The sequence below is a fragment of the Neofelis nebulosa genome, chromosome 14 (assembly GCF_028018385.1).
Source record: "Neofelis nebulosa isolate mNeoNeb1 chromosome 14, mNeoNeb1.pri, whole genome shotgun sequence".
NCBI lineage: Eukaryota > Metazoa > Chordata > Mammalia > Carnivora > Felidae > Neofelis > Neofelis nebulosa.
In genome coordinates, this window is record NC_080795.1 from 17,471,123 (window position 1) to 17,485,218 (window position 14,096).

General features: G+C 38.1%; 2 protein-coding genes and 1 long non-coding RNA gene across 7 annotated transcripts in view; 2 read left to right on the plus strand and 1 right to left on the minus strand.

The window, feature by feature from the left end:
* The window catches only part of PPP1R42 (protein phosphatase 1 regulatory subunit 42), a 53,924-nt gene extending 48,990 nt beyond the window's left edge, over nt 1-4,934 (minus strand). For 3 of the 5 annotated variants that reach the window (XR_009253706.1, XM_058699740.1, XM_058699739.1), the window contains exon 1: nt 4,734-4,934. The gene's annotated coding sequence lies outside the window, so the exon portion shown is untranslated. The remainder of the gene's footprint in view (nt 1-4,733) is intronic. The other 2 variants (XM_058699737.1, XM_058699738.1) reach the window with 2 other exon arrangements.
* LOC131494999 (uncharacterized) overlaps nt 1-9,159 on the plus strand; it is a 59,228-nt gene extending 50,069 nt beyond the window's left edge. The window contains exon 4 of the long non-coding RNA XR_009253707.1: nt 8,991-9,159. This is a non-coding gene — a long non-coding RNA (uncharacterized LOC131494999). The remainder of the gene's footprint in view (nt 1-8,990) is intronic.
* Nucleotides 8,199-8,778, plus strand: LOC131494998 (thymosin beta-4-like). The gene has a single exon (XM_058699742.1). The coding sequence runs from the start codon at nt 8,231-8,233 to the stop codon at nt 8,363-8,365; it is 135 nt and encodes a 44-aa protein (XP_058555725.1). The 5' UTR covers nt 8,199-8,230; the 3' UTR covers nt 8,366-8,778.
* Nucleotides 9,160-14,096: the final 4,937 nt, after the last annotated feature.

Consider the following 14,096-nt stretch of genomic DNA (forward strand, 5'->3'; position numbering starts at 1 on the left):
AAATGTAATCTGTAGAATAAAATCACTGAATTTTCATAGATTTTTGAAATTTTCATGAATTCATTTTTTTTTTTAATTTATTTTGGGACAGAGAGAGACAGAGCATGAACGGGGGAGGGGCAGAGAGAGAGGGAGACACAGAATCGGAAACAGGCTCCAGGCTCCGAGCCATCAGCCCAGAGCCTGACGCGGGGCTCGAACTCACGGACCGCGAGATCGTGACCTGGCTGAAGTCGGACGCTTAACCGACTGCGCCACCCAGGCGCCCCGAATTCATTATTTTTAACAAAAATTTAAGATTATTGTTTACAGATCAAATTTCAAACATGACAATAATATTCTGAACAAAGTTTCTAGTTAAGTAAAAATAACTTTTACTAATATTGCCATAAAAATATTTCATGATGAAAGTTTAGGTCCACACTCATGGACCTACAGGTAATCTTAAATATAAAAGGTTATAAATACACTTGTATTCCCTTTATGCCTTTCTCCCCATTCTTTTTTTTAAGTTTATTTATTTTGAAAGAGTGAGAGTAGGGGGAGGGGCAGAGAGACAGGAAGAGAGAGAATCCCAAGCATGTGAGGCTCAGAGTCATGAATCTCGAGATCCTGACCTGAGCTGAAATCAAGAGTCAGTTGCTTAACCACCCAGGTACACCACCCCCCTCCTTCTCCCTATTCTCTTATTTTTAGAGTTTAGAATTAGATGTCTCTATTCATGTCTTTATACTTTTACTACAGATGTATGTATATCTAAACAATATATAGTACTTTTTAAAACATTTTTACAGTCATAAATGGTATTATTATTTTTTAATGTTTATTTTGGAGAGACACACATACACACACACACAGAGCATGAGCAGGGGAGGGCAGAGACACACACACACACACACACACACACAGAATCTGAAGTAGGCTCTAAGCTCTGAGCTGTCAGCACAGAGCCTGATGCAGGGCTCGAATCCATGAACCATGAAATCATGACCTGAGCCAAAGTTGGACCCTTAACCAACTGAACCATCCAGGTGCCCATAAATTGTATTATTTTGATTCCAACTTTCTTTTTTTGCTTAATGTTTTGTTTGTTAGAATCATCAAAGTTGATGTGTATATAGCTCTGGAATATTTGCATTGCTGTGAATATTCTATTGTAAGGAATTTATTTCTTCTAATGATAGATCTTTGGGTGGTGTTTTTTTCTTCATTTGCAATGTTGCTTTTATGGTTCTTGTATACCTGTCATTTTTAGCACATATGAAGAGTTTCTTTAGGGTTTAAAACTAGGGATGGCTATTTCTGGGTTGCACATTTTCAACTTTACTATGTATTGTCAAATTGTTCTCCAAAGGAGTTTTACCACTGGCAGCTAAGAGAGTTCCTATTGCTCTACTATGCAGTCAACATCAGTGTCAGCACTTGATATTGGCAGTCTAAATTACTGCCAATCTGATGGGTGTGAAATGATAATATCATTGCTTTTGTTTTTTTCTCAGATCTTTTTATATATAAAAAAGGGATTTGAAAACAGCCAAATCAATAGTCTCATCTCATTATGTTTTAATTTGCCATTCTGTAATTGCTAGAGATTGAGGGTCTTTTCCTGTTTATTGCCATATGAAGTTCCTTTTCTGTTAGTTGTGGTTTCTTATATTTTTCCCATGTTGCCTTATGTGTTGTGTTTTTATAAGTAATTTTTATTTTTATTAAAAGATTTTTTTTTTAATTTGAGAGAGAGACAGAGAGAGTGCATGTGCACGTGCGAGTGGAGGAGGGGCAGAGAGAGAGGGAGAGAGACTCCCAAGCAGGCTACTCACTGTCAGTGCAGAGCCTGATGGGGTGCTCAGTCTCATGAACCATGAGATCATGACCTGATCTAAAATCAAGAGTTGATGCTTAACTGACTGAGTCACTCAGGCACCCCTATAAGTAATTTTTAGATACACTTATATTTTTATCAGATACCAGTATTTTGTTGATTATACATGTAGCAAATATCCATTCCCTGACTTTAGTTTGTTTTTCCTCCTTTTTTTTCTCCTAGTTTGTGTTTAATGGCATCTTCTAAAAAACAGAAGCTATATATTTTTTTCATGTAGTCAAATGTATCATTTTTTTGCTCATGTTTTATGCTTTTTGTGGCTTATTTAGTAACCCCTTCCCTATCCACATTTAAGAGAAAGACCTTTTTTTCCCTTGTAAACATGTTTAGTTTTGCTTTGCTTTGTAAATTTTGTCTGCATTACTGTGATCAGAAGCAGCAATCAGTGCTCAGAGGACAGATCCTTGATATTTGGTGGCTAGTATGTTTTTTGCCCATTTTGGCTTCTACAAGCTATATGTAAGGTACTCTAGAAACCCTGCTACTGGGTTGTGTGTAGGGGATGGATAGTTGCTGTAGAACTGAAATTTACCAAAATTTATTTCAGTTTATTGTCTAAGCCTTCTCCTGGAAGTTGTTAGCCTTCAGTAGACTCCAGGTTCCAAAATACTTATATCAGACAGATTCTGCCAGTGCAGTTGTTGTCTAGGTGGGGAAACAGTTGCTTCCTACTCTGCCATGTTCCCAGAATCCTTTCGTCCTTAACTCTTTCATACACATTTTAAAAATCAACTTCTTGGGGTGCCTGGGTGGCTCAGTCAGTTAAGCGTCTGACTCTTGGTTTTGGCTCAGGTCATGATCTCATGGGGTCATGGGATGGAGCCACACATCAGGCTCTGTGCTGACAGCATGGGGCCTGCTTAGGATTCTCTCTGTCCCCCTCCCATTCTGCCCCTCCCCTGCTGGTGCCAGCATGCATGTGTGCTCTGTCTCAAAACAAACAAACAAACAAACAAACAAACAAACAAACAAACTTAAAAGAAAATCAACTTGTTATGTTCCATGAAAAATCCTGTCAGGATTTTGTTAGGAATTGCACTGAATTTATAAACCATTTGTGAAGCACCAACACATCTCTAATATTGAGACTTCTTTTCCATCACTATGGTATGCCTCTCTATTTTAGGAGTGCTGCTTTAATGTAGTTTTATAATTTTCTTGTAATTAAGGCCATGCATAAGTTTTTTAAAGTCATTTTTAGGGATTATATATTTTTGTTGATACTGCAAGTGACATTCTTTTAGGAATTACATTCTCTAGAGCTTGTGTATAGAAATGCAATATTTTAAGAAATATTTGAAATATTTAAAATATGATTTCTTTACCCATATTTTAAAATTTTAGACCCTTTTCTGGAAATTTCAAATATCACTTTTACACTGATAACCAGTGAAAATGCACATCTTAAAGTGGCTGTACACCCCAGGATTTCTCTCATAGCTGAGGCAGGAACTGCCATACAGGTGGCCATACAGGAGCAATCCTGTACTATGATGGGGGTGATGCCCTGTGGGGGTAATTTTTACACATGGAAGACAGTAGTCTCAATTATTTATTTTCCCTTCTTTCTTTCCCCCATGCACTTTTAGGAGACACAGCCATTTCAAAGGGTCTCTCTGAAAACAGCTCTGGTCTTTTGGGTTACATACTGGGTTGTGTTTGTTCTTCCATCTCTTTCTCATTCCTTTTTTTTCCTTCTGTACTACTTCCCTAAAATTAACAACCCCCTCCCCCACAAAATGTGTTATTATATGAATTTTTGCTTCAGGCTCTGTTTTCTAACCTGGGCTAAAAGAGAAAATTTGGATCATCTGAATCATCATGAATGACCATGCTATAAATGGATTTTGGCTCTAGGTTCCAGTACACAAAGTGGTGTTTGTATAGAAATAAATTTGATTTTCTCAGATAACTAGGACAGTAAAGAGGCAAATGTGATATAGAAATGAAATATTTATTAAACCAAGATAAGGGCAATGGACCTCATCAACAAGCTATAGGAAAACATTCCAGGAGCTTGAATATGGAAAGGGATCCCAGTAAGTGAATAACACACAATAATAGAGACTTAACTCAAAAGAACCTGCATTGTAGCAGTCATATCCACACGAAGATTTAGTTTCATTAAAACACCACCATTCATTTTATTAATGTAATATTAATTTAAACTTTATTGGTATTGTAGTTTGTTTTAGAGATATTATAACCTTCAGGTGTTTAAATTGAACCTAGTTTGGATTTGGATACATTTTAGAACATTATAACAAAAGTAATTAAGTCAACATTTGTGGGGTGTCCTTGCTTTTCTTTTAAAAGAGGTTCATTATTTTCTAAAGTTTGTGAAACTACTTTTTCATAATTTTTCCCTACTAGATACCTGTTATCTCAGGATTCCCCTTGCTAGGATATCTCTGTCTGGATTGCCAGTGGGAGACAGTTTAGAGCTGCTTTACAGGCACTCTGGGAATCCATTTTAGTGGACCCCTTGGCTTAAATTATCCTTTGGGGCTCCCACAGGCTACCGGCAGTAGATGTTTCCGAATTTAGTTTGTGTATTTTCTTTTAGCGAGCTCCAGGCTCACTGGCTTCCCAAAGCTCAAAATCGTGGGGTTCCGCTCTCAGGCTTTTTTCCCCCTTTACAAACTCATACCCGCGCAGATCCCGCTCCCTCACTCCGCGGCCACCCCTTCACCCGTGTCTCCCTTCTCTAAAGCGGTTTCTCAGCCTTGCCTGAGTCTATTTGTTTAAAATACAGACTTTCAGATTGATTTTCTGGAAACTCTAGATGTCTAGAGATAAGGCTCAGGGGTCTTCATTTTAACCAGTAACCCAGGAAGGTCTTACTTACTGGCAGACAAGTTTGAGAAACGTGGCTTTATGGTTTCTTCAGCCCCCAGACTTCTTCCCTGAAGGCACCTCTCCCCTTGCGGGAGGAACTGAGTCTGGAAGTCAGGTTTGTAAATTCCCTCAGTGCCTGGTTCCTCCGCAGCCTTGGTGCGGTTGCCAGGCGACCCAACGCTCTTCCTAGGGCAATGGCTTCCGGGAAATCTCGCGCGAGGTGTCTGGAAGCTTCAGGTCTGGCGCTGGTCCCTGTGACACTGGTCCCTCTCTGTGACGTGGCGGCCAGAGTTTGATGGCGACTAGATGGGGTCTGAATGAAGCTAGTTTGGTGAGGTCGTGAGTCATCGGTCATGTTAGCGGTTTAGTTGAACCAAACAGTAGCCAGAACAATTTTTTGCAGGCCACAATTTCCCCTTCTTACTAGATGATCCTTCTATCAGCTTTAAACGTTTCAGTGCCCAATAACCACCTTTTCCCAGCAACAGACCAAAGTATAGCGCATACTCCACCCTTTCTTCAGGAAAAGAAAAAAAAGTCTTTAGGGTGACATTCTACTTCGTTCATCATGACCAGCTTCGCTGCTTGCTTCTTGCCCTCTATTCTCCAGTATTCTGACACTTGGCCCAATATGCCCTGTTTTAAAAGAAATTTCCCTTCGTCTCATAGCTTTTCAAAGTAGCAATAGGGCACACTTTATTTCCTCCTTAATTCTTATTTTCCCTTTTGAGTTCCAAGGACCCAGCTTGGAATTAGCACATCCTTTCTGAAGCTTTCCTATGTACTCAATCTTGTTAAGTGTTTCTCTTTTCCGCCCCCCCCCCCACCTACGATATATTAAATTCTTTAACATAGGATTTAACATGTTAGTATATATTTGTTACCTATTAATTGTATCCAATAAGCTGGTAAATTCTTTGAGGGCAAGGATTATGTCTTTAACTTCACTATTTCCAGGACTTGGCAAAAAGTGCCTTGTACATTAGCAGTCACTCTATAAATGTTTGTAAAATGAATAATTTATAAGTGAAGGGGAAGAATAGAACAAGGAACTGACATTTACAGTGGATAGACTGGCAGTCATTAGGGATATGGTAAATTGAGCAGTCTGGATGTAAGAAACAGTGCAAGCCGGAAAACAGTAACACTTGTGATATTGGTGGGATGGGGGTAGGGGTATGGGTGGTGTAGGTGTGGGGAACGGTGGAAAGTTGTAATTGCTGTTCCTTGAGCAAAGAAGCATCAGAGTAGAAGACTGTTAGAGTTGCAAGGCAACTTAGTGCCCATGTGTACTGTCCAACTTGTCATGTTGCAGATAAGGAGACTCCCAGGCCTAGAGGGAGGAAAGAAATATGCTACAGGTCACATCTGAGGTGACAGAGAGGGGCTTTACCCTTGGGCTCCTGATTTCACCCTAACCCTAACCCTAACCCTAACCCTAACCCTAACCCTAACCCTAACTCTAACCCTAACCCTAACCCCTTTTCTTAGATCTCATTGACCTAGAAGAAAAGATAGGGGGATATGGACAGATGAACCCTTATCCCGTTCAGGACATTGTTGCTAAAGTCCAGTTGTGAGGCAGTTTCGGCCTGGATTAGGTTGAAGGCAAAGGAAGTGGCAAGGAATGAACAAATTTAGGAGGCATCTTGAAACATGATTTAACAGAGATTTATAGGATAAAGGGAGGAAGAAGTTGAAAATAATTCCTGGGTATTAGCTAGGATAAAGGAATGATAATGGAGAAAGAGGAGAGGTAGCAAGTAATTTGAGGGGAACTCAATGAGTTTGGTTTATACATGCATGTTAAGTGTGAAGTGAGGTTTAATAGTTTCCAGCATAGAACTAATCATTGAAACCATGAGGTCATAAATGGCAGTGTGGGAGAAGGTAGGGAAGTGAGAAATAGCAAGTCAATAACTAGGCCAAGTAGTTTGGATGGAAGAGAGAAGCAAAGCTGGTTAAGATGTCAGAGTCATCAGAGATGAGATTTGTTCTGAGGAGAAATAATAATTCAGTGATTCATAAATTAACAATTTAGATTCAGATATGGGAGAGTTTGAGGAGGAGGGGTACCTAAAGAATAAAAAGCTACAGGGATGCCTGGGTGGCTCAGTTGGTTAAGTGTCTGACTCTTGATTTCCACTCAAGTCACGATCTCCTGGTTTGTGAGTTCCAGATCTGTTGGGCTCTGCGTTGACAGTGAGGAGCCTACCTGGGATTCTCCCTCTCTTTGCCCTTCCCCCATGAGTGTGTGCACTCTCTCAAAATAAATAAACTTAAAAAGAGAGAAAATATGTGAGATATAATCCCTGTCTAGTGGCACACAGTGTTAAACAATAATCTGTGTATTTTCCAATGTGGCAGTAATTTGGCAGACCACAAGAAATACTTGTCTTCAGTGACACGTTTAGTGTAAAGTACTCTAAGATTTACACTTTGACAGATGTTGGTAAATTTGTATTTGCAAAAGAAATGTTGTGAAGTCTTGAGAATCATTTTAAAAGGCACTCTTGGGCCAAAAAAAAAAAAAAAAAAAAAAAAAGGCACTCTTGGAAGAATAGTGCTATGAAGCACATTTTAAAAAGTCTCCACTGGAGTTTCCAAGTAACTTTAGTTAGAGCAAGTAACTTGCGCTCTTTGATAGAAGAAACTGTCATTTAGGAGGGCCCTACATGGCAAAGAACTGAACATGACATCTAGCCAACAGCCAATGAGGAACTGAGACCTATTGTTTAAGTTTGGAAGTCAATCATGCCCCAGTTGAGCTTTTAGATGGAACCTTATCCCTGGCCAACACCTTGATTGAAGCCTTACGAGAGACCCTGAAGGAGAGGACCCAAACTCCTGACCCATGAAACCTGTGAAATAATAAAAGTATATTGTTTTAAGCCACTAAGTTTTGGGGTAATTTGTTTTGCAGCAATAAATAATACAGGGAGCAATGGAAAATTCCCTTAAGCAAGGAAGAGATGCTTAGAAATTTGGGGCATGATTCTTATTTTTATAGGATATTTGGAAAGGAAATAAAGTGATTACAGAAAGTTTTAGTTTAGGTGGAATGAAAAGTTTCTTAAATATCCATTTATAGAAGCTGCATTTGTAGAATAGTACAAAGAAAACCCTTTGCTTATGGATGAGGCAGTTTCCATTCAAGGTATTACTCCTGATTTCTGTAACCTGGGGATGATCATTTAATTAAGAGCTTCATGGCCTACTAATGCCATGATGTATACAATATGGGAACTAATAACAAACAACTTTTATTTATTTAAAAATGTTTTAAAAAATTATTTATTTTGAGGGAGTACAAGAGTGTGTGGGGGGGAGAGGCAGAGAGAGAGAGAATCCTAATCCTCCCTCTCAGTGAAGAGCCTGAGGCAAGACTCGATCTCAGGAACCATGAGATCATGACCTGAGCTGAAATCAAGAATTGGTCACTTGGGCACTAGGCGGAGGCCACTGCACAGATCGGACTTCGCTTGCTTGTGCACCTCCTTTGCAACTATGACTGACAAACCTGATTTGGCTGAGATTGAGAAATTTGATAAGTCGAAACTGAAGAAGACAGAAACGCAAGAGAAAAATCCACTGCCTTCAAAAGAAACGATTGAACAGGAAAAGCAAGCAGGCATATCGTAATGAGGCACGCGCCACCAGTATGCACTGCACATTCCACAAGCATTGCCTTCTTATTTTACTTCTTTTAGCTGTTTAACTCTGTAAGATGCAGGGAGGTTGGATCAAGTTTAAATGACTGTGCTGCCCCTTGCCACATTGAGAACTACTGACAAACAAAGGCGCCTACCTCTCCCATCTGCTTGTCTGACTGGCAGCAAAGGAAAAGAACTTGCATGTTGGTGAAGGAAGAAGCTGGGTGGGAGGACCAGAGAAATCTAAAAACCAAGCTGGTTCAAGGTGTCCTAGAGGCTGTAAAATGCAGTTTAATCAGAGTGCCATTTTTTTGTTCAAATGATTTTAATTATTGGAATGCACAATTTTTTTTAGTATGCAAATAAAAAGTTTTAAAACCTGGAAGAAAAAAAAAAAAAGAATTGGTCACTTAACCTACTGAGCCACCCAGGTGCCCCAAGAAATAATTTTTAAAAAACTTAGTAACTGATTTCTGTCATTTGCTATATTATATATTCTATAATTGTAAATGATTTGTACACAGGTAATATATCAAAATCAGTGAAACATCTTGTATACCTGTATACTTTATTTAGTTGCTTTATTTATTTGACTTCTCTCTGCTTTATTTTAGGTCAGCTTGTTTGAAAAGAGCTCCTTTCCTTTATGCTTGTTTTTGAAAATGGCTGGTGCTTTTTTGCTAATGTGTGGCCCTTTCCATATTTCCGTAATGGTGACCCTTGATTGAAAAACAATTTTTTTCCACTCTTGTTTTAAATCTATTAAAATTTGAGAAAAAGAAATTTGAGAAAAGAGATTTATTTTATAGTGATTGCACAGTGTAACAAAAGTCAATTTCCCATACAAAGACGTGAACCCATTTAATCTTGTCATTCTAAAAACACATATTGTTAATGTTTCTTAAAAAGTTGAAATGTCCATTGCATTTGTTTCTTCACTGAACAAATATTCACCAAGTACCTGCCATGTGCCATTGTTCAAGGTGCTGGGGATACAGAAGTTAGTAAGACCAAGTCCCCAGGCTGTTGGAGCTTATATTCTAGTCAGCGGAGAGAGGCAGTGGAAAAGTAAATAAATCAATGACCAAGATAATTTCAGATTGTGGTACAGTCTGTGAAGGAAATAGAGTGAAACTGGGGTGGAAGGAGGGAAGGAGAGAGGTGTTATCTTAAGATGAGATGGCAAGGCCTCTCTGAGGAGGCAGAATTTGGACAGAGACTTGAAGGCTGAGGAGACTAACAAGCAAGACCTGAGTGTGCCTGCAAGGAAGTGTTCCAGGCCTGAGAAACACCAGTTTGAGGGCTCGGGGACAGGGGTGGGGAGGAGTGTGGTGTGTGGTGAGTGTTGAAGAACTGGATGAGCTTAAGGACCCAGAGGACAGTGTTGCTGGATCCTTTTGAGGAGGGGGAGGGAGAGAATGGAATGAAAGCAAAACAGGAATCCATCAGCCCTTAGGCCACAGTGTGAAATTTGGATTTTGATATATAGCAGCATTTAACCCATAAGGCAGAATGTAAAATTTCCCTTTGTTTTTAGGAAAAACTAATTTTATTATATTTAAAATTTGAATGAAAGAACAGTTGTCACTTTATTAAAATTTGAAATTCAAAATCTTGATTGAAATGTAATGTTATATGGTATTATCAAAGGTGTTCTTAGAAATCTGATAGCAAGAGACTGAGAGTTAGAAAATATAATTTCTATTTGTGCTCCCAATTCTCATATTTAATATAGCTTTAGATCTGGGGATAGCTAGAAGTTCATTGTATTGTTGTCTGTCTAAATAAATTACTATTTCAATAGTTAATAGTTCCTTAGTTTTAAGTGATGTAGTATTTTACTTAAATATTAAGACCATTTAGAATGTTTAAAAATAATCTCCCCTGAAAAGTGGTGTTGATTTGTAATTCTCACATTGGTGACAGATCAACTTTTCTGACGTTATAGAACATTTCAGATAGTTATAATTATTCAACCATGATTGTGTCCTCATAATGTCAGATCATAAATTAAATTTCTTATTTATCCTAATTTGTGTTAATTTATTTAAGCCCAGGATATTAAGATAATAGCCTCAAGTATACTGGAAACACATGCAAGAAACGATAGATGGATTACATAGAAGTTGAAGGAAAGGATTAAAGCTAAATACATGCATGTTTTAAAGGATTTATCTGATATCATAAATACAGTACAAATAATAAATGCAAATAAATTTAGTACAAATAACAAATTGAACTGAATATGAGGATGTGGTATGGGGTAGTAAATTCTAGGAACAAAAACGGAGCTATTTAAATCAAACATTTATTTGGAGATGAGCTTTTATCAACTAATTTTTCAGGAAGGTAAATAATTTAAAGTTATGACTATTAATGATAAACATATTCATAGTTATGTGATAGACATTTATAATTCTCTATAATCTAACATAAAGGTCACAGAGCCCTATTCTGAACAATATACTTCTTTATGCATATGCCTCTTAGGTTATGAGAAGTACAACTGTAGTTCATCAAAATGTGCCCCAAGGCACAATACCATTTTACTCAGTCATTAGTAAGGTTAGCATAATTGCTTAGTATAATCCAAAGAAAATATGAGTACTGACATCAGGGACTCTCCAATTTGTTAGGCAATTGTTCCATAATTTTTGGCACCAAGATAATCCACATGTTGAAAAAGCAATTAATCATTGGTGCTAGTTATCAAGCTGTGATTTTAGCTATTTCCTCCCAAATTTGACCCCAAATGACAGAGTTCCTTATTTTATTTTTGAAATATTCTGATTTCTGAGATCAAAAGTTTAAATATGCCAATCTGGTTATAGTTGAGTTGAGCTTTGTGTTATTAGTTTTCTAAAATAAGTAGATCATAACTTTATCTTTACAAAGGTAGATGGTATTTCTTCCACTAATATTTGGATAAAAGGTTTAGAAAAGTTTAGAAACTTACAGACTGGTTACCTCAGAAGAAATTAATTAAAATCCTTAAACTAGCATTTTCGCCCCAAGAAGGTAAATTTATTTGCTGTTGGAACTTGTATCGAAAACAGGCCAAAACAAGAGAACACACAATTAGATTTTCAATTTTCTAACTAATATTTTGCAAACACAGTGATACAGATACATCAGTTACTAAATAATGAAAGTGAATGAAATAAATACCTCATCATAATTTTAACATTATCACCTTTTACTTATTTTATGTAATAAGGATGAATAAAAATAACAGCTGCCATTGTGTCTAATAGATTTTCCCATCTTCAAAAAAACAATACCCAGGGGCGCCTGGGTGGCGCAGTCGGTTAAGCGTCCGACTTCAGCCAGGTCACGATCTCGCGGTCCGTGAGTTCGAGCCCCGCGTCAGGCTCTGGGCCGATGGCTCGGAGCCTGGAGCCTGTTTCCGATTCTGTGTCTCCCTCTCTCTCTGCCCCTCCCCCGTTCATGCTCTGTCTCTCTCTGTCCCAAAAATAAATAAAAAAAAAACATTAAAAAACAAACAAACAAAAAAAAAACAATACCCAAACAACCCCTGCCCTCACATTGTCCACCAATGTATGTCTTTGGTGTTTATAGTTAAAACAATCCAGAAATATAGAAAGAAACCTTGGAAATTCAATAGTCTCTGTTCAGTTCAGTTTATTCAGCTACATGTGGATACAGTGCAGGCTTCGCAATATAAATGAACTCCTCTCTGCATGCATGACTTACGCATCTGTACCTCATCACTCATATAAGAGTTTTTGGAAACTCTGAACCTCTGCAATATGCAGCACTCCAACTCTCAGTTTCTGTGATTCATTGTTGCTTATGCTCTTGCTCTTCTGTGTTTATTTTCCATACGGCTGTGCTGTTGGTCAGTTTATTATTACTATTGTGCAATGCAGTGATTTTTCAAAATTCTGAATACCAGGTAGTCCTACTAATTTGTGACAACAGTCTTCACACTTGATCCCTCAAATGGAGCACATGATGTTTGGTCTCAGAACTTATTTTCCAAATTCAGAAACAATGGAGCACAAATGGCTTCTCTTCCCATTGGTTTTTTTGTTCTTGGCAGTACTGCTGATTTCAAAATAACAGCATGTGTGGTATCTTATTGTTAATCAATAAGTAAACCTGTAGAATGAAGAACTCACTTCATAATTGGACATTGTAACCAAAAAATGGTAGTAAATGCATAAATTCTCAATAATGTATAGCACTGCTGAATTGTTTTGAACAAGAACCTAGAGATGCTAAAACAATATGGAAAATTTGGAACACCCTTGATTCCGGGATCTTGCTGTATGTATTCTTGACTGGTCCCAATCCCCATTCCATATCCACTGACTTCTCTATCTCTGCTCCAGCCTGTGCTTCTGGCTCCAGTCTTATTATTTGGACATTGGGATTAAGTTTTTGATGACGAGTGACATTTCCTGTATAATATCACCAAAGACCTTGAGAAATTATCTCCAAAAAAAAAAAAAAAAAAAGGAAACTTAACAAAAAACAGACTTCACTTAGAAAATGCTCTTTTCAGCTCCTGAATAGCTCAAGACTGTAAGATAATACTTTGCAGGAAAAGGCAACCCCAATTCACAACTTAGTTTCTGAATGATGGCTGCAATTAAACCCTGATTTCCTAAAAGCAAATGAATCTAAATTCGAGCATTTATGCCAAAAGTGATCATGAAAATACATTACAAAGGATCTTGCTTTTTAATAAAGCAAATACATTTACAACAAAGTGCAAATGCTCCTTTCTGGGTCATTTTTTGCTGGATTGGACCATCGAGTAGAGGGGACATTTTTGGTTGCCTCTGTAGTATCCATTTAACCTCTCAGTGTATAGTGGTCATACATTTTGGGTATTACTAATCCCATTCCTACCTCCCGGTGTGGCCCTTAATTGGTTTAAACCAGTCTCTATATGTAATCTCAGGGGTGAGCTAGTGATCCATTTGACCAGAGTGAACTTAGAATCTTATTTTGACAATCACGAGCAGCTTTCACCGTAACTGGATGGTGTGGTGGGTAGCCAGCGTGAGGGAATCCAGCTTTAGGTTTAGGTCAACATGTGGAAAGCAGAGCTGAGAACCGCAACAGGAAGCCTAATCCAACTGTGCCTAAACCAAATACGATTCTGGACTCAGGTGAGCCAACAAATCCTTTTTGTTTAAGCAACTAGATTTAAAAAATATGTATTTGTTTGTTCTGGGAAGAGCATAAGCGGGGGGAAAGTAGAAAGAGGGGAGGGGGACAGATGATCCAAAGCAAGCTCTGTGCTGACAGGCTGACAGCAGCGAGCCCGATGTGGGGCTTAAACTCACAAACACATGAACTGTGAGATCGTGACCTGAGCTGAAGTCAGACATGCTCAACCAAGCCACCCAGGTGCCTCAGCAATTGGATATTTTTATGTGTATATGTGTATTACTTCCAGTCAAGGCATCATTACTGAAATGTGGAGATTTCTCAAAATGAGTCCAATGAAGTTAGGACTGAAATACTTTCTTTTCCTAGTAATTGTTATTATAGGCATTTTCCATAACACGAAGGTGTCTTGTTTTGGTCATGAATGTCAGATTAAATGTGGATTAACTGTATTTAAATCTTAGAATGAAAGCTCCTAGTATGTTTTCATGGTGACTCCAATGACTCCTTATTCTTTCATGTCAAAAACTTAAACCATTCAGCCCTGTCATTGTTCCTAAAGGTATTGCTGAAGACTG